The 21386-nt window shown below is 35.5% G+C and overlaps 1 protein-coding gene across 1 annotated transcript in view; it reads left to right on the forward strand.

Moving 5' to 3' along the window:
• The first annotated feature begins 11488 nt into the window (after positions 1-11488).
• Positions 11489-21386, forward strand: part of LOC136031941 (protein LSM14 homolog B-B-like) — a 37572-nt gene continuing 27674 nt past the window's right edge. The window contains exon 1 of the mRNA XM_065711943.1: positions 11489-11686. Within this exon, the coding sequence (XP_065568015.1) occupies positions 11530-11686 (157 nt within the window). The 5' untranslated portion in view covers positions 11489-11529. The remainder of the gene's footprint in view (positions 11687-21386) is intronic.

The following is a 21386-nucleotide window of genomic DNA, read 5'->3' on the forward strand; positions in this document are numbered from 1 at the left end:
TGGGGAGGGAAAAAGGAGATGTAAAATTTTTGTCAAGTTTCAATCATATTTGAAAAGAGACATAGCTTTGTTGACTTCAACGAACTAGTTCTTTTTAAGTAAGCGATTGATAAATTGTTCAATATTTCAAATATTGCTGGAGTGCATCGCTGCCCTCGAAGTTAATTTAACCCTGTGAACGTCTAGTAAAGAGTGACCCTACTGCCATAGTAGGCTAAACTTAATTTGGCCTACAAATTTCAATTTGGGCAAAATGCTATACGGTCAAACAAACCATATTTTTTACGTTTGAGATCTAGGGAACTAGTTTTACATCTAGAATCCTAATTCCTCGATGATATACGGGATGAACAGACTAAAGTGATTGGTGCTATGTATATAGATCGTATTGCTACAGTCTGCGGTTAAGGTAGGGAGTGAAGCTACTTGTTGGTTCAGTGGCGTGACTCTGTAAGCTCAGCCAGAGTCGACCCAGCTCTAAATGGGTACCTGGAGAAATCTGGGGAAGGTAAGCAGGAAGGGTGTGCGAAAGCACAGGATGGTTGGCCCCCCTACCCCCCATTGCACTTCCTAGCTGAAGGGCCATGAAACGGAGATCAGCACCGCCGGTTTGGACCTTAAGGGTCTAGGGCCTTCTTACTTACTTACTTTTTTTGGTTCAGTGTGAAATCAGCAGCTATCAGGATTGTGTTTTATATTCGTCTATATGAATTTTCTCTCCTGGAATAAAAACACCAATGGCTATTCGAAGGCGTGGTATTTAATGGAAAGCAAGACAGGTCTAGACTTAAATGATGTCAGTGATTCGAGTCTCTAGTTAAAAATATTTGTGGAACGTGTAAATTTTCGGACGTTTTGAGAATTCAGGGTGCGAGAGTAGACTTGAAAATTGATGTTAGGAAGACTAAGTTGCTTAAATCGGCAATAAATGAAGAAGAAGAGCTGATGCTATGTACCGAGAAAATGGATTGAGTAGATACCTGCGCTTACTAGTAGTGGGATTAGTAAGGATGGTTGATGTAATGAAGATCTAAAAGCTTTTTCGTTACTTAAAACCGTTGAATAACCAGAAGTCAAGTTTTAAGGCTAAGATTAGGATTCTAAAAGTCATCGTTGTAACCAACAGCTATGAGGTATGCCTCTGAAACATGTACGCTTCGAAAAGCGGAGGAAGCTATGTTGGAGGTTTTCCGGAGGAATCTTCTAAGGATGCTTTTAGGCTAAAGAATTTGGTTTTATCCCTGAGTCTAGCTAGGGGTATAATACTGCTACTAGTACTACAAACAACTTACTGCAGCAACAAGCAGCCTGACGCTAACACAGCTGCATACGCTCCTCCTCTACCCAGAACTTCAAAATTTCCCTCTTTGCACCCTCCCAAAAAGTCCTTGTTTCTTTTATTCATTTCTTACGAACTTTTTCACCCCTTTCGAGGACGAACTGCTTTTCGTTTGGACCTAGATGATGGCCGTAAAGGACGATCTTTGGCAATCTCATCCATTATCCGCATAACAAGTCCTAGTCATCTCAGCCTTTCTTTCATTGTGTCCGTAGAAATTGTAATAAAGCCATATTTTTCGTACATCTTACTGTTTGCAATACGGTCTGTCAGACGGTTTCCCAGAACAGTCCATAGATAATTTCTCTGGAAGAAATTTAACGAATCCTCCTCCTTCTTCCGAAGAGTCCGCTTTTGAGAACCATATTTGACCACTGTCATCGCTATAACCGTATAATTTAAGAAATATTAATCTGGTTAGGTCATGCTCTACGAATGAAGAACATTAAGTCGTTCTGGATAATAGGTGCTTTAGGGCAATCCAAAGAGGGCCGAGCGAGGCAAATGTTATCGTCGAACAGAAAATAAGAGCTCATTAGGCAATATGTGAAGGAAGAATGAATTTTATAAGTGGAACAGGTATCGAAAGTTTGAAAGGGGAGGAAGAGTGTGCGCAGCTTTGATGACTGGCGACTTACCGCTGCGATGCGTTGTCTGAAGTGCTTTGAGGGTTCTTTGTTGATCCTTCAACTTTATTATAAAGACGTCTCCTTGTATTGTTCATGAAAATTATATAGAAGACAAGGCCTTTTGACTTAGAATGGCAGTATATGTGGTACATTACCTCGCTCTAGATTTCCTGCCATTTTTTTTTTAAGTTCAAGCAAAAATTGGAAACTTTAAATTTAATTTTAATAAAAACTAAATCTACTCTGCCTTATAAAATGCATTCGAATAGTAACTACTTCCAACCCTAATATTTTAAAGTTATTGTTCATTAATTTCCAGCGATTCTAAACCGCTGGAATTGTATTATATCATTCGTTTAGATGACTCCCGTTTCTTTTTCCAGTCATCTTTCAGTCCTAAAGGGAAATAGCATTTTCAAACATATTTTATTTTCAGAAAAACCTCACGACTATACTTAATACTAAACTGTTATCATTTTTATTGATTTCCAATGAACATGGCATAAGAAAAATTCCTATTTCTTTCATCTGGAAAGGATCATTGGTATCATGTCCATGAAACGAAATTATATCGTCTCTTCGGCCAAGTTTCTGTTGAACTGGCCTAAACTCTAGTATTTCTTGTATCTGGACTAGAAACCCAGGTTCCAAATGGTTAAAAAAACACACATTTTGCCGAAAAATTATGCAATTTTTGTTTAGTAGTAGAGCTGTTGCTCTAATGTGGCGTTATGGCTAAAAAAATCAAATTTTTGGAGAAACTACCTTTTCTTAAAGAAGTAACAAGGGAAGTACTGAAAGACTCGGCGGAATCGTACATTTATTATATTTTGACTTTAGAGATTTTGCGAATTTGTCTTATTTAAATTAGAAATAATTTGACGAAAGATAGAAAGGTATAAAGCTTAAACAATTGGGAATCGTGGATGATTTCTAAGCTAGGAAAGGAAAGAGGAGCGTGTTGAGCCCATTTGAAGATTGGTTTCCTCTGGCTGCCTTCCCAATAAATAATTGTTATGAGTAGTACGTTCAATTTTATTTGGTTTATTTTTAAAACTGTAATTTTTTCGGCCAAATTTCTTCTATAGAAGAAAATAGACTGCTTCGTTGGCGTCAGTGAACTGGTTCTTTTGAAATAACCAATTGATAGGTTGTTCAGTTTCGCTATTTTGAGTGTATTGCTATCTTAGTAGCACATTTAAACTTGCGAATGTCTAGTAACAATCACTCCTAATACCATAGTTGCCACAATTCAAGAAGTTGAGTTGGCTGAAAATGATCTGTCAAACAAATGTTACTTTTTACGTTTATTTCAAATGTGTAGCATTCTGGGAGTTTGAGGAAGGACAATTCTGGAAGTTTCGAAAAGGACAATTCACTCACGAAATTTGTGTGACCACACAAATGGGGAAATAGTCCAAGGGTTAATTAATGTGCATAGGATTTTCGCAAAATATCTAATGGATTTGGACAAATTATGTATAGATTCTGTCATTATTCTTAGGTCGAAAAATTTCCTAGAAATGTTATAGACTAAGCTTCTTTTTAGAGTGAAAGGATATAAAACCTTTAATTTACCATTGAAAATCAAATCTGATTGTATGAATTTGTTAAGTGGGGGCTTACGAAACCATATAAAGATATATCTTGAAAAAAAAAGGAAAAATCGATAATTCATTTTTGAACGAAAAAGGTCTCCAAGTACAGTCATGCAGTTTTTAGTAGTAGCGGGCGCCAAATCAAACAGTTCGTGGTAACGAACTGTAGTAAGGAGCGACCCAGTTCAGAAGTAATCGAAACCCTAAAAACGGAATTTGGATACAAATAGTTAAAAGAATCGCATTTTTATACTAATTTTAAATATATAAGTTTCATCAAGTTTAATCTTGCCCATCAGAAGTTACAAGCCTGAGAAAATTTGCCTTATTTTAGAAAATAGGAGCAAACATCCCCTAAAAGTCATAGAATCTTAACGAAAATCACACCATCAGATTCAGCGTATTAGAGAGCCCTGCTGTAGAAGTTTCAAGCTCCTATCTACAAAAATGTGGCATCAACGCCCCGCTCTTTACGCTAAAGTCTTTTACTGTTTTAAAAAGTAGAGTTAAGAGAAAGAGTCAAACTTTAGCGTAAAGAGCAGGGGTTGAGGAGGGAACAGCCCCTTTCATATTCGGAGTAATTTCTGTTCGTTTTAAGATTTAATGTCGCTCCTTACTTTCGGTTAAAAAAACTTGTTTTTTATTTTTTCAAACAGTTCGTGGTAACGAACTGTAGTAAGGAGCGATCCGGCTCAATAGTAAACGAAAGTTTAAAAAATGGGATTTTGATACTAATACATACGTCAAAAGAATCGAATTTTTATGCTGATTTAAAATATATAAGTTTTATCAAATGTAGTCTTACTTACCAAAAGTTAAGAGCCTGAGAAAATTTGCCTTGTTTTGGAAAATGGGGGAAAACACCCCCTAAAAGTCATAGAATCCTTACGAAAATCACATCATCACATTCAGCGTATCAGAAAACCCTACTGTAGAATTTTCAAGCTCCTATCTACAAAAATGTGGAATTTCGTATTTTTTGCCAGAAGACCGATCACGGGTGCGTGTTTATTTGTTTGTTTTTTTTTTCCCAGGGGTGATCGTATCGACCCAGTGGTCCTAGAATGTTGCGAGAGGGCTCATTCTAACAGAAATTAAAAGTCTAGTGCCCTTTTTAAGTGACCCAAAAATTGGAGGATACCTAGACCCCCTCCCACGCTCATCTTTTTCCCAAAGTCAACGGGTCAAAATTCTGAGATAGTCATTTTCTTCAGCATAGTCGAAAAACCTAATAACTGTGTCTTTGGGGCGACTTACTCCCCACAGTCCCGGGGGGAGGGGCTACAAGTTACAAACTTTGACCAGCGTTTAAATATAGTAATGGTTATTGGGAAGTGTACAGACGTTTTCAGGGGGATTTTTTTCGGATAGGGAGGGGGTTGAGGGGAGGGGTTACGTGGAAGGATCTTTCCATGGAGGAATTTGTCATAGCAGGATAAAATTTCCATAAAGGGGGCGCAGGATTTTCTAATATTATTTAAAACAAACAAAAAATGAAAAGATAAATATGAAAAAGTTTTTTCAACTGAAAATAAGGAGCAGTATTAAAACAAAACGAACGGAAAATATTACGCATATGTGGGGTTCACCTCCTTCTTAATACCTGCTCTTTACGCTAAAGTATTTTTAGTAATTTCAACTATTTTTTCTATGGCCTTTGTGATTCAGGGGTCATTCTTAAAGATTTGGGACAAAATTTAAGCTTTAGTGAAAAGAACAAGGTTTTAAAGATGGGGCAAACCCCCTCAAATACGTAATAAAAATATACGAATATAGAAGTTCGTTCCGAAAGTTAATTCAGAAGTTACGTATATTTTTTTATTAATAAAAACGTTCGTAAAAAATTAAAAGGTCTAATTTCCTTATTAAGTAACCAAAAGATTGAAGTGCAACTAAACCTCCTCCCCCATTCCTTTTTTCTCAAAATCGTCCGATCAAAACTAAGAAAAAGCCATTTATCCAAAAAAATATGCAAATTTCGTTCTAAGTATTCATGTGCGGAGATCCAAAATCAAAACATGCATTAATTCAAAAACGCTCAGAAATTAAATAAAAAAACAAGTTTTTTTAACTGAAAGTAAGGAGCAACATTAAAACTTAAAACGAACAGAAATTACTCCATATATGAAAGGGGCTGTTCCCTCTTCAACGCCCTGCTCTTTACGCTAAAGGTTTTCACTGTTTTAAAAAGTAGACTTGAGAGAAAGAGTCAAACTTTAGCGTAAAGAGCAGGGCATTGAGGAGGGAATTGCCCCTTTCATATGCGGAGTAATTTCTGTTCGTTTTAAGTTTTAATGTCGCTCCTTACTTTCAGTTAAAAAAACTTGTTTTTTTAATTTAATAAAAACAAGGAACATGGATGAAAAGCCAGAAAAATAAGCTAATATCATGGCACTAAACAGCTTGATATGGTGTAGGTTTTATTTGAAGGGTTTGTTGTCTTTGCAAATCTACAGATTGCCAATATTTGAATTTTTACGGATAAAACCTTGTAAAATTTAACTAATTAATTCTGCATAATAATTTTGGCAGATCAATGTGGTAACGCTAACGGCAATGTGATCCTGCCCTAAAAATTTCATAATTTTGAAATAACCACTAGAAAAATCTTAGAAAATTGCAGTTTAAACGTATGAATAGGTTTAAGATAGGTTCAGGGGACCATAAAAGTTTTATTGTGATGTCTTTGGCACTTCAGATTTCTATCTTATATCCTTATTGGATATGCTTACAAAATTTCAAGTTGACATATCGACTAAGTCCTATGTATTGGAACTTTACTAAGGTGAATTTTGAATTCTTGGAAATTTCACTTTCGGCTTCATATACTCCCTCTAAAGTAATAAAAATGCATATTCTTGCCTGCTGGATAGTTCAGCAGCGTTGTAATATATTTTCCATCACTGTAGGAGCTATCTTTTTCTGTTGTTTCGGACCTATGCTTGACAATGACAAAAATACTCATTTTATTAGTTGGATTTGGGATATAAAAGCAGGCTACTCGACTAAAAAAAAGAAAAAAAGAAAAAAAAAGTTATTTCGCTAATTATAACTCTGGCAATATTGGCTCTAAAAGGGGCGAATCACAATTTCAAATGCATAGTAAAGTACCAAAGAAACTGCATAAACACGCAAAATCCTTGAAAATATAATATTTTTTAGGAATGATCCTAAGCTTTTAGCCATTCCAGAGGAGGCACGGGCCTAACCCCTGCCTAATGTTCATGGCTGGTTGTGTGTGCACCTTTTTATGAAGCTGGCGACCCTTCGTAGATAAAATAACAACATCACGCTAACGAATGATTATTAGTTTTTTAAGAAGAACAATCCTCCCTTCTTAGGTTTTTAAAGATACCGCAATTTTATCTAAAAAAAAAATATATATATTACTTCATATTGTTGCAAGTGCACTGTGAAAAATACCATCTAACCAGGACTTCCACTCTCGAATCTCAAAATTCAAGGGCAAGTTTTAAAAATTCGGGGAGTTTTCGGGGACAAATCTTCAAGATTCGGGGAATTTTCGGGGGCAAGTTCAAAATGGAATTTCGTTTCAAAAATTTGGGAGCCAAAATTGGTTATAGCATCGTTTTCAGGCTCAAGTAGGGCTTGGATCCGCGTAGTAAATTAAGTTTTTAAAAGAGTAGGTCTTATACAGTTTTGCTTCGGGATTCCTTCTTACAGAATCGGGACTAAATTCAAACTTAAGCGTAAAGAAAGAGGGGGCAATCCCCTTCATATATATAATATTTTTTGTTCATTTTAATGTTGCTTCTTAGGTGTACTTTCAGACAAAAACAAACTTGTATTTTATTTCAAATGGTTTTTTTAAAATGTCAGGAAATCCAGCTCCACCTCCACGTGAAAGTTATTCCTCTCCGGGGAAAAATCGTCTAGATAATTCAGTACCGTTAAAAATTCATCCCGGACAATTACCCTTAACATCTCCACGCGTAAGATTGGGTTTACAAAGAGGAACTTAAAATAAATAAATGAATTTTGTTTAGGAATTCTGGCAATCCTCTCAGTGTAAATTTCCCCTCAAAATTTTATCCCATAGAAATATCCTTCCCAGCGGAAATTTCTCCCTGCGGAAAATCCTCCAGCAGAAAATTTAATACTTTACCCGAAAAAAAAGAATGCATACTTTCAAATAACAGATATTATACGTAAACAATGGGTAAATTATATATTTTCAAGACCTTTCCCCAGGGGCTTTGGGGGTCAGATTAACTCCAAAGGCAAAGTTATTGGGTTTCTCAACTGTTCTGAACAAAATGGCTACAGTATCTCTAAATTTTTATCAAAACATTTTGGGGGGAAGGGCGCGAAAGGGGCATAGTTGCCATCCTCATGGAAAAAATACATCTTCTGGGAAAGTCGCATTTTTTTGCAGATAGAAGCTTTAACCATATACATTTGCGTTTTCTGATACGCTGAATCTGATGGTATTATTTTCGTTAAGGTTCTTTGATATTTTTTGAGAGTGTTTTTCCCTTTTTTCAAAAATTACGCAAATTTTCTCAGGCTCGTAGTCTTTGAAGAATAACACTGAACTTAAAGTATCTTATATATTTGGTACCATCATAATAAGCAAATCCTTTTGTTATATCTGTTGTTTTTTTAGAGTTTTGGTTACTATTGAGCCACGTTGCTGCTTACTTACTGTTTGTTACCACGAACTATCTGATGACTGCCATATTTACATAGAACCTTAAATGCTAAATAGAGATAAAATCATCAGATATTTTGTCTATTATCACATAAAATAAAGCAATGAAAATCACTTCGAAGTATTTTGTTTTTGGTGTGCCGAAACCAAAATAGGAATGAGCGATTTAAAAACGATAAGCAGCTAGAAAAATTAGAAGAGTGTGACAAAACTGGCTAACTATTGAATTGGAAGTCTAGCGATAATCGTAGCTTCTTCTTCAGCAGTCGCGTTAGCCTTAACACATGACAACATTTTTGCCATTTCTATATTCACAATAAGAGAGGAGGAATCAGCATCCAATCGTTTCATTCCCATTTTGGTTTGCAAAATGGAGTTTTCAATAGCATACGTTTGCCAGCGTACCATAGTATAAAGGTGCAAAGCAGTATTAAAATTTTGGAATGAACAGTGAACCTTCCACTAACTCTATTTTTGGGTAGATCATGGGAAAAGAAAGATATTCGGGGAGCGCCTTTTTTTTCCAGGGATTCTCTAGATTTTCGGGGAAATCCCCAAAAATTCGAGGAAAGTGGAAGCACTGCATCTAACTGTAGTTGTGTTGCTAGTAAAAAACGGTTACATACCCGGCTCTATTTTTACTCGATCAAATAAAAAAAAAAAAAAAACAAGTAAGGAGCGACATTAAAACTTAAAACGAACAGAATTATTCCGTTTATGAAAGAGGTTGTCCTCTCTTCAGCGCCTTACTCTTTACGCTAAAGTTTGGCTCTTTCTCACAACTCTACTTTAGAAAAATAAATAAAAAACTTTTGCGTAAAGAGCGAGGCGTTGAGGAGGGGACAACATCATTCATAAACGGAATAATTTCTGTTCGTTTTAAGTTTTAATGTCGCTCCTTACTTACAGTTAAAAAAAACTTGTTTTTTTAATTTAATTTCTGAATGTTTTTGAATTAATGCATGTTTTGATTTTGGCTCACCGCACATGAATAATTAAAACGAAATTTGCATATTAATTTTCTTTTTGGCTAAATGGCTTTCTCATAGTTTTGACCGGACGATTTTGATTAAAAAAAGGTGGGGGAGGAGGCCTACTTGCACTTCAATTTTTGGCTACTTAAAAAGGCAACTAGAACTTTTTATTTTTTTTACGAACGTTTTTATTAGTAATAACTATACGTAACTTACGAATTAACTTACGTAACGAAATTCTATATTTGTATATTTTTATTATGTATATGAGTGGGTTCTCCCCCTCGTCAATACCTCGCTCTTTACACTAAAGCTTCAACTTGGTCCCAATTCTTTAAGAATGGTCCCTGAATCACAAACGCCGTAGAATAAATAGTTGAAATTACTAAAAATGCTTTAGCGTAAATAGTGAGGTATTGTGGAGGAGACAAACCCCCTTATATACACAATAATTTCTGTTCATTTTAGGTTCTATTGCTGCTCCTTACTTCCACCAGAAAAAAACTTTTTTTTATTTATTCTCTCATTGATCTTTTAAATAATGCTAGAAAATCCTGCGGCCCCTTCATGGAAAATTTCATTCCTCGTGATAAATTCCCCCATGGAACGATCCTCCCACGTAACCCCTTCCCCCGACCCCCCTTTAACGTGAAAAAGTCCCGCTGAAATCGTCTGTACACGTCCCAATAACCATTACTATACGTAAACAATGGTCAAAGTTTGAAAATTGCAGCCCTCCCCCAGGGGCTGTGGGGGAGCCAGTCGTCCCCAAAGACATAATTACTAGGTTTTTCGACTATGCTGAACAAAATGACTATCTCAAAATTTTGATCCAGTAGCTTTGGGAAAAATGAGCGTGGGAGGGGGCCTAGGTGCCCTCCAATTTTTTTGGTCACTCAAAAAGGGCACTAGAACTTTTAATTTTCGTTAGAATGAGCCCTCTTGTGACATTCTAGGACCACTGGGTCGATACGATCACCCATGGGGAAAAGAAAAAGCAAAAAAAAAAAACAAAAAAACACGCATCCGTGATTTGTCTTCTGGGAAAAAATACAAAATTCCATATTTTTGTAGATATGCTGAATCTGATGGTGTGATTTTCTTTAACATTCTTTGACTTTTAGGGGGTGTTTCCCCTTATTTTCTTAAATAAAGCAAATTTTCTCAGGCTCGTAACTTTTGATGGGTAAAACTAAACTTGATGAAACTTATATATTTAGTATCAGCGTAAAAATGTGAGTCTTCTAATGCAACTATTGGTATCAAAATTCCATTTTTTAGAGTTTCTGTTACTATTGAGCCGGGTCGCTCCTTACTACAGTTCGTTACCATGAAGTGTTTGAAACAGCGTTTTGGGAGCTAATGCATGAGCCAGACCACAGTCACATAATTAAGGAGCCAAAACTCATAAATAATTCCTATTCCTCACTCGTTTTAATATGGGCGTTTTGATTGATAAAATTTAAATGTGAATGCAGTTTCTGTGTCAATAGTTAGGTTCTATGCCTTTCCGAAAAAAAAAAAAAAATCGTTTTCCCATTAACATTAAACTAATATTACATCCAGCTTGAGGGTTCCCTCTTTTCAATTTGCATTTAATCCAGGGGCCCTAATTCACGAAAATTTAGGGGGGTTCAGCTTTATCTTATTAATTAAGTTTTATCTTATGAAACACTATTTTTCAAAATATAAGTCCGGCCATTTTTTTTTCTTCGACATTTTTAAAAGAAAATACCAAGACGGAACAAGGAATTTTTCAAAATCTAGAAGGGAATAGCTTCACCCCCAAATGGTACTCCTGCTTTCGTCTCGACTTAAACTATACAATCGTAAAGCTTAGTTTAGCACAACCTGGTGCAACTGTACACGGGCTATAGTTTGGATGCACCAGTTTCAGAGCAGTGCTCTGTTTCATCAATATATAAAAAAAAATATATAATAAAACTTCATAAATGGAATTGAAAAGCGACCTTAAAATTAAAAACTGACAGAAATTCTACGTGCGAGGGGGTTGGACCCTTCTTTACGCTAAAGTTCCAACATATTAATTATGCTCTCAATTAAGAATTTCACTAGACAAGTTTTTGGTCACAGCTCACTCTTAATCCTCTATATTGTTACATTTAAGAAATTTCAAGGCTCATTGTTTTTTTTATTACTCTTCTCTTGGGAAAAATTTCGTCATTTAAAAACCTTTTCATATCTATTTCAAAACTTCTTTTCAGCTCAGGCTTAATTCTCGAATAAACTTTTGATGTGACTAACTATTTCATTCAATCAATTTAGTTCAAATCTAGATGCTAACCTGTTAACATCAATGGACAAAGATACGAAAAAATCATCTCCTGCAGCAGCAGCTAAGGTTAATCCTTACATCGGAAGTAAAATAAGTATACTTTCAAAGTCAAAGATGCGTTATGAAGGAGTTCTTTATCAATTGGACCAGGATCAATCTACATTGGCCTTGGCAAAAGGTAGGTTTTTCTCTACTTTTATGCTTCGCTATTGATTTTAATTAATGATGGTCGTGACACCAATAAGATTATTTATAGTTTATCATTTAAGACACACAAGAATCTGACTAACTTTTCTTTACCCATTTTCTTCACTCCCTGTAATTTCTTTCAAGAGAACACATGGCTATAGGGGGGAACTAGTTTCGGGGGGGGGGGGTCAAGGTAAGAGAAAACAATGTTTACATCACTCGTTTGTTTTCCTTTTTGAAACAGTTCTATTTGTATTTGAGCTTTTAAAGGGCTTGGCATAATCAACCCTACCATAATTTTTTGGTAAATTTAAGGTTTCTTCTATTACTTCATTAGCTGAAAAATAGAGTGATTTTCCGATGCATCCTTCAACGCCGTTTAAATATATAATGATTGCTACCTTCACAATTGCGTCCCAGTCACCCCTGTAATGCCTTGATATTGCCATAGGCTATATTTAAAAAAATAAAAAGAAATTGTGTGCATTATTTTTTGTACCTACTATGATTAACAGTTGGTTAAAAATCCCAATAACAATTTGAAAAGGGATAAAAATAAAATCAGCATAGTTTCCATATAGCCTACGGACTTGGATATAGTCTAGGGATATAGCCTAGGGATATATAACCTAGGAATGTAGGTTCCATATATCCAGGCATTGGGTGAGGAATTGGACCTGATATGCAATTATAAAATTAGCAATTATTATACATTATATAGAAACAAAAACAATGAAAGTGCATAGAACGACATAATTGTCTTTTAGTTGATAAGTCGATTGAAAAAATTATAAATTTCTCTGTTATGTCCCTACGCAGGCGCTTACAAAGAAAAGCCCTCCATAATCTCATGTATTCCTATTATTTCTTATATAATTTTCCTATTTTATGCTCCCTTCTTAAGTAGTTTCCCTCGATGCCTGTGACTGAAGTTCATTTTTATTTTTATTTTTCTGTGCTAGAAGTGTCAAGACTGTTTTCTAGAATTCAAATTCTGAATGGGTGCTATGTTCTTTATTTGCCTAGTTTGTTTATGATACTCGCAGCGATTGTAGCAATCGAACAGTTGGTAGCAATCAAACAGTTGGTGGTATAGTAAGGAGCGACCAGGCTCAATAGTAACCGAAACTCTAAAAAACGGAATTTTGATACCAATAGTTACATCAAAAGAATCGAATTTTAATGCTGATTTTAAATATAAGGGTTTCATCAAGTTTCGTCTTACCCATCATAAGTTACGAGCCTGAGAAAATTTGCCTTATTTTAGAAAATAGGGGGGAAAACCCCCTAAATGTCATACAATCTTAACGAAAATTCCACCATTTGATTCAGCGTATCAGAGAACCCTAGTGTAGAAGTTTCAAGCTCTTATCTACAAAAATGTGGAATTTCGCATTTTTTGCCAGAAGACAGATCACGGATGCGTGTTTATTTGGTTTTTTCCCAGGGGTGATCGTATCGACTCAGTGGTCCTAGAATGTCACGAGAGGGCTCACTCTAACGGAAATTAAAAGTGCTAGTGCCCTTTTTAAGAGACCAAAGAAATTGAAGGGCACCTAGGCCCCCTCCCACGCTCATTTTTTGCCCAAAGTCACCGGTTCAAAATTCTGAGTTAGCCATTTTATTAACCATAGTCAAAAAACCTAATAACTATGTATTCCCCCACAGTCCCCGTGGGAGGGGCTGCAAGTTACAAACTTTGACCAGTGCTTACATATAGTAATGGTTATTTTGAAGTGTACAAACGTTTTCAGGTTTTCTTTTGGTTTTGGGGGGGAGGAGAAGTTGTGGGTGGTTACGTGGGAGGATCTTTCCATGAAGGAATTTGTCATGTTTTTTTTTTAACTTAAAGTAAGGAGCAGCATCAAAACTTTAAACGAACAGAAATTATTACGCATATGAGGGGTTCATCTCCTCGTGATACCTCGCTCTTTAGGCAAGAGTGGTTTTAGTAATTACAACTATTTATTCTACGGCCTCTGTGATTCGGGAGTCATTATTAAAGAATTTTGACAAAATTCAAGCTTTAGTGTTAAGAGCGAGGTATTGATGAGGGGATGAACTCCTTCATATATGTAATAAAAATATAAAAATATAGAAGTTCGTTACTTAAGTTAATTCGTAAATTACGAATATTTTTTACTAATAAAAACGTTCGTAAAAAAATTAAAAGTTTTAGTTACCTTTTTAAGTAATCGAAAAATTAAAGGGCAACTAAGCCTCCTCCCCCGCCCCTTTTTTCTCAAAATCTTCCGATTAAAACTATGAGAAAGCCATTTAGCCAAAAAAAGAAATTAATATGCAAATTTTGTTTTAATTATTTAGCCTATGTGCGAAGAGCCAAAATCAAAACATGTATTAATTCAAAAACGTTCAGAAATTAAGTAAAAAAACATTTTTTTAACTGAAAGTAAGGAGCGACATTAAAACTTAAAACGAAGAGAAATTACTCCGCATATGAAAGGGGCTTTTCCTCCTCAACGCCCCGTTCTTTAAGCTAAAGTTTTTTACTGTTTTAAAAAGTAGAGTTAAGAGAAAGAGTCAAACTTTAGCGTAAAGAGCGGGACGTTGAGGAGGAAAGGCCTCTTTCATATACGGAGTGATTTCTGTTCGTTTCAAGTCTTAACGTCTTTTCTTTCTTTCAGTTAAAAAAAATTGGTTTTTTTATTTAATCTAGTAAAGAGTGAACCACAGCCCATGGGTATCAAAAGTTCAAAACACCTTTTGAAAATACCGAATTTCCAAAATAGAATTTGAAAAAATTTGAGAAATTTTGAAAAATAGAGAAAAAACTGAATTTGCAGCTGATTCAGGAATGGTAACTACTATCTTCATTGCTGTTGACAGTAAAAGTTTACTAGGAAAACAAATTTATCAGGTTTCCATCCAGCACCCTCTTCCAACGCACTCTTTATGTAAAAAAGGAGATTATGGCACAGAAAAGTGCCATTTTGTGTCATCAAGCATCAATTTTGCGTAAGAGGATAAATGTCAGGGAATGGAAGTTTTAAAATAGACAGTCAATTTTTCATTGCCTAAAATCCTTTAAAGGAGGTTTTAAGCCTCTTATCTTGAGAAGCCGCGACAAAGTGGCGTTTCTGCCATTGTGTGCCCCAAAAGACCGATTTTTGCCGAAATAAGGCGCAAATCTTGAAGAGCGCAAATTTTAATAGACTCAATCGATTTGTCACGGTCTGAAACTCTAATGAGGAGGATTGCAGCCCCCTCCCATCCATAAAAATTAATCTTAAGTATGCCGTAAATGTTGCAGTGATCTACATGTTTATTTATACGGATCGTCAGGTGATAATGAGATGAGTGATGCAGTGATTACGAAGGTTTTCTATAATTCGTCAACAGATAATAATCTTTTTCTGTGACAAAGGAGATTTCATCATAGCTGAGTGGTGTTTTCCACCAGTTCGTGCAACGAAACAAAATTTTTTCCCAAAAAGAGTGAAAATGCTACGAAATACAAAATCTAAGATTGTCAATCGACTCCTCATGATTTGAAACCTCAACAGGAGGTTTTCAGCCCCCCCTCATTTAAATCGGCTATGCTACATGTGCATCAAGCCTTATAATATAAAGTGACTGTCGTAGTGAGTTTTGTCTTTATTCAGAAATTGTCAGTTCGCAATAACATAACTTCTGCCTTTTTAAGTACTAAAAAATATTGTGTCTGGGCAAAGTTGCGTTTCCTGCCAATTTGTTCCGCAAAACAACAATTTTTGCTCAAAAGTGGTCAAAAAGCCCGGGAATGCCAAGTCTTAGATAAAAAAAAAAACAATTTGTCATGGTCAGATTCCTCAACTGGACGTTTGAGCCTCCTCCCATTTTGAACAATAATGAAAACTGCTCTTTCGCACGGTTCTCACACATCTCATTATTTATTTCTAGTTCGTTTTTCTCCTAAGGTTAGCAGGTTACCACAACATCCACGAAAAGATGTTTAATGGTTCATTTACAAGCTACTGCCTCTCTCTGTGTGTTTCTTTAAGTGTGGGGGCGTAATTTGCTATGGGTCAGGGGCAGGGGCGTAGTTTTGTACAAATCCGGGGTTTAGGCTAATTTTCCCAAATCAAATGAAAATGACAGTGAAAACTGAGAAATGATCAAAACTGAGAAATGATCTATGTAGTACCATAAAAGCAAAGATATACTAAGAAAAAAACTAAAATAATACTAAATTTGCTATGGGTCAGGGGCAGGGGCGTAGTTTTGTACAAATCCGGGGTTTAGGCTAATTTTCCCAAATCAAATGAAAATGACAGTGAAAACTGAGAAATGATCAAAACTGAGAAATGATCTATGTAGTACCATAAAAGCAAAGATATACTAAAAAAAAATTGACCTGTTTCTCTCGATACTTGAATTATGCAGACTTATCTTATTTTTGACAAGACTTTTTGCAGCCGGTGGGGGGGATAATGAGATCTAGGGGGGAGAATTGGGTCTCGAGACGGGGGGGGGGGGTAGTAGCCTCCCATGCCCCATAGTAAATTACTCCCCTGGTTAGGGGTAATTGCCCCTCACAGACCCCAGGTTGCACCCCCGCAGTTGAAATTCAGTTTCTTCGAAAATCCTGTCAAAACTATGATAAGCCTGCATAATTCAAGTATCCACAAAAATGGGTCAGTTTTTTTAGTGTATCTTACCTTTATGGTGCTATATGGCTCATTTTTCAGTTTCCACTGTCATTTTCCCCTGAATTGGGAAAATTGGCTCAAACTTTGCCCCATCCCCCAGGATTGTGACAAAATTACCTCACTGATTAGCCTAAGCGTCTCTTTGTGTGTCTCTAATCATGAAATGTCATATGGCATAACAAGTGTAACAGTGTACCGAAGAACAGCAAGTGTATCATTATAATCTCCATGGTCAAAATTCCCTGACTAGATTGTAAAAACAAGTGCTTTACTGAAAACATAAAATTAACCTAAAAAACAAGAAGCCTTCTTAAAATCCGAAAATTCCATTAACAGCCTGCAGAAAATAAAGGCAACTTACTATGTTTCTTAGTAGGGTTTCGCCAACAAGGATATAGAAAGCTTTTGGTGTGCTATTATAATTCTCTAAAAAAATTCAAGCAAGCTGTTTTCAGTAAAGTGCTAGTTTTCAGAATTTTGCAGAAATAGAAAATATCACGAGCTAGGCAATTTAAGCTGGTGTTGTAGATATTTTTTGCGTATTCTGCGACGCAATAATTTTTTCTTTCGTTTTAAGTTCAAATTTTGCTTTTTATTTCTGTAAGAAATATTTTTCTTTTATTTATACAGTGACAAGAGCAAGCTTACCCATACCTGATCACGTAAACTAAGTAGGCAGTTATGGGTATTTTTTGTGAATTAAAACTAAAACCAGCCATGGATCTTCCGTCTGAATTGGTGTTTTTGTGGACTTGTTCGAATCGGCCTCAAAATAGCTAATATGTCTTTGCTGTAAATAAATGAATTCGGAGGATTACCTAGAATACTCTCAATTTAGATTTTATTTTATTAGTTAATGATTCGTGATGGGAGAAAACATTTGCAAGAAGAAATTATCAAAACTACTAATATTCAGAGTAGTTTTTATGAAACTACTCTCTAATACCCTGTCGCAAACTCGTCGATTGTTGGTATTTTACGACTTCGCGCATGCCCTTTTAATTTATCCCGTTTATTATTTCTATTATAGCTTATATTTCTTTTTTTTTTGCTTGTGGTAACTCTTTTTATTTGATGCATATATATTGTATAATATTCCAAAGCATCAATTACCTTGTTTAGTCCAAGAGTAAAGTTTTTTTCTTGTAAAATTATTAAAGTTTTTAGAAGTCGATTTCTGAAGAATAAAATATGATCACCGATCTGCATGACTTGCTTTTGATGGTCAGCTTAATGCATCAGAAACATGTCAATTACCAACTTGATTAATCAATGCGGATAACTAAAGCCGTGTATTTGTAATGATACTGTTCAAGAAGAAGAAGATACATTTTCTTGGAACCAAAATCAAGAATCGTTTTGATACCAAAATTAAAATCAAAATTCGAAAAGTTTTTTACGTTGTCACATCGCCCTATACATATATTAAATAAAAAAAACGAGTTTTTTCAACTGAAAGTAAGGAGCGACATTAAAACTTTAAACGAACAGAAACTATTCCATATATGAAAGGGGCTGTTCCCTCCTCAACGTCCCACTCTTTACGCTACAGTTTAACTCTTTGTCACAGTTCTACTTGTTAAAGCAATAAAAAAACTTTAGCGCAAAGAGCGGGACGTTGAGGAGGGGGCAGCCCATTTCATATATGGAATAATTTCTGTTCCTTTTAAGTTTTAACTTACTTTCAATTGAAAAAACCTTTTTTGAATTTAATTTCTGAACATTTTGAATTAATGTATGTTTTGATTTTGGCTCACCGCATATGAACATTAAAACAAAATTTGCATAATAATTTTTTTTTCCCAAATGGCTTTCTCATAGTTTTGATCGCATGATTTTGATAAAAAAAATGGGTGAAGGAAGAGGCCTAGCTGCCCTCTAATTTTTGATTACTTAAAAATGCAACTAGAACTTTTAGTTTTTCTAACGAATGTTTTTATTAGTAATAAATGTACGTAACTTACGAGTTTACTTAAGTAACGAACTTCTATATTTTTATATTTTTATTATGTATATGAGGGGGTTCGCCCGCTCGTCAATACCTTGCTCTTGACAAACGCCCTCATATACGTAATAATGTCTGTTCGTTTTAAGTTTTAATGCTGCACCTTCCTTCCAGACGAAAATCCTTTTTTTAATTTATTTTCTCATTGTTTTTTTTTAAATAATGCTAGAAACTTCTGCGCCCCCTTCATGAAAATTATCTTCCGTCATGATAAATTTTTCCATTGAAAGATACTCTCACGTAACCCCTGACCCCCCTCCCCCAACGCGAAAAAGTCCCTCTGAAAACGTCTATACACAAAACGTCAGTTTATAACTTGCAACCCTTCCTACAGGGATTATGGGGGATTAAGTTGTCCCCAAAGACATATTTATTAGGTTTTTTGACTATGCTGAAAAAAATGGCTATCTCAAAATTTTGATCCGAAAACTTTGGGAAAAAATGAGCGTGGGAGAGGGCCTAGGTGCCCTCCATTTTTTTGTCACTTAAAAAGAGCACAAGAACTTATACGTTAGAATGAGCCATTTCGCGACATTTTATGCCCACTGCGTCGTTACGATCATCCCTGGGAAGAAAAAAAAAAAAAATAAACATGCATCCATGATCTGTCCCCCCCTTTTTTTTATCAAAATCTTCCAATCAAAACTATGAGTTAGCCACTAAGCCAAAAAAAAAAAAAAAAAAAAAAAAAAAAAAAAAAATAATGTGCAAATTTCGTTTCAATTATTCATTTTCGGAGACCCAAAATCAAAACATGTATTAATTCAAAAACGTTCAGAAATTAAATTAAAAATAACAAGTTTTTTTTAACTGCAAGTAAGGAGCGAATTTCAAACTTAAAACGAACAGAAATTATTCCGTATATGAAGGGGGTTGTCTCCTCCTCAACGCCTCGCTCTTTACGCTAAAGTTTTTTATGGTTTTAAAAAGTAGAGTTGTGAGAAAGAGTCAAACTTTAACGTAAGGAGCGAGGCGTTGAGAAGGAGGCAAGCCCTTTCATATACGGAATAATTTCTGTTCGTTTTAAAAGTTCGGTCAAAATAATTCTAACTAAAATTTTTTGTTTGCCGTGGGAATTTTTAGGTAAAAACATTTAATTAGAAGAAAGTGGCTTTATTAAGTTGCAGAATGGATTATATTAAATACCTAACATAACCTAGCCAAAATACGAACTCTATATATTAAGTATTTAATTAAAATACACCTACAACGTAGTTTTTCCGCTGAGCCTAAGCTAATTGTCTCCAAACACAGATAGCTAGACCGGTTTTCGTCAGGTAGCTAGACCGGTTTTGTCTGTTTGAAATATCAGGATAGGACACTTCCATTGGGTACCTTTTTAACTCAGTTTGGATACCTGTCTGACTGACCCATCAAATAGTAAGCTGGACGAAAAATATGGTTCCATGCCGCTTTCTAGAGCTACAATCAGAGAAAAACGGAGAAGGCTAGGACACGCTCTACTAATGATGGATGGCTCTACTAATCACAACTATACTCTTTAAAACAATAAAAAAAACTTTATCATAAAGAGCGAGGCGCTGAGGAGGAGACAACCCCTTTCATATACGTAATAATTTCTGTTCGTTTTAAGATTTAAACTTGCTCTTTACTTACAGTTAAAAAAACTTTTTTTTAGAAATTTAATTCCATTATGATGGACCCATGCTTTTCACTGAAAATGAAGACCTGTTACCACGACGCAAATCAACGACTATGTTATCACTTTTTGTTATCATCTAGTTAAATCATTTTGCATGTCACTATTAATTTGGTAAAGACTCTTAAAAACATCAGGGGTAAACCATTCTTACGCTTAAACACAAATGCTGTGACTTGGTAATCTCTTATCTTACCGACATTAAGGAGCTTCATGGACCTAAACGAAGCACAGATATTATATACTTCCTGGTCCTACCTACCGATTGTTCTAACAACTTTATTTTGCACAACTTGCACTCTTCTATAGTTGCATAAGAAGTTACTGCTCCATAGGAGGCAACCATAGGAGATATATGGATAAACCGACGAATAATATATAGTTCATCAATCATCAATCATCAACCATTTTATTAATATTAAAACACCATTACAAACGTAAAACAGTTATTCGGCCGAAGAAGCTTTGCTTGTTATGGGCCATACAACACAACAATAGAGCACTAAAAGAGCCATAAATAATACCCTAAATCAAACAATACATATGGAATGAAGATGAGGAAGAAAAAACACTAGCATACAGCAGAAAAAAAAAGTTAGAAGCATTCTTTGAAGGAGAAAATGATGCAGAGGTCGAAGGATGCCTACCCCACGGCCATTTTTGATGAAATTGCGTCACTGTGACATTTCCATGCCAGATGGCAATCAAGATAAAAACCGAGTTAGCGGACAGACATTAAAAACGTTGATACACATCCAGTGGTGTACCAACTCTACAAAACGTCATTAAAAACGTCTTGTGAACATTAACAAACAATAGACTTAATGAAGTGAACATCTCCAGCCTTTCCAATGTGAGAATCACTTTTCTCACCAGGTAATTCACAGATAAGGCAAACGCAGTTAAAACAGTATCAGCAGCAAATGAGATAAGACACAAATCGTTCAAATAAAGACGCATGAGATCAACATAGATAAGGTAAAGCAGCGGACCTAACACTGATCCTTGTGGTATTCTACGCGTCACTGGAAATGTTGCTGAGAGCAAATTATTCAGCACTACTTTGAGGAGTCTCCCTGTGAGATGACTTTTATACCACTTTCCGTGGACACCTAAAGACTCCATCCGACTTAGTAGTGTTTGAAAATCAACCGTATCAAATACAATGCGAATATCTATAAATACAGACAAAGGTGCTTCACCTCTGTCCATACCACTATTAATTGATACCATCATTGGAAAGCATTTGTCGTCGAGTGCCCTTTGTGATATACGAATTGGATCTCACTAAGTGAAGCGTTAGCCTGTACGAAAGACGTAGACGTTTGTGAACAACTTTTTCAAATAGTTTTGAAAACAATGGAAGGAGCGAAAT

The sequence above is a fragment of the Artemia franciscana genome, chromosome 10 (assembly GCF_032884065.1).
Source record: "Artemia franciscana chromosome 10, ASM3288406v1, whole genome shotgun sequence".
Taxonomy (NCBI): domain Eukaryota; kingdom Metazoa; phylum Arthropoda; class Branchiopoda; order Anostraca; family Artemiidae; genus Artemia; species Artemia franciscana.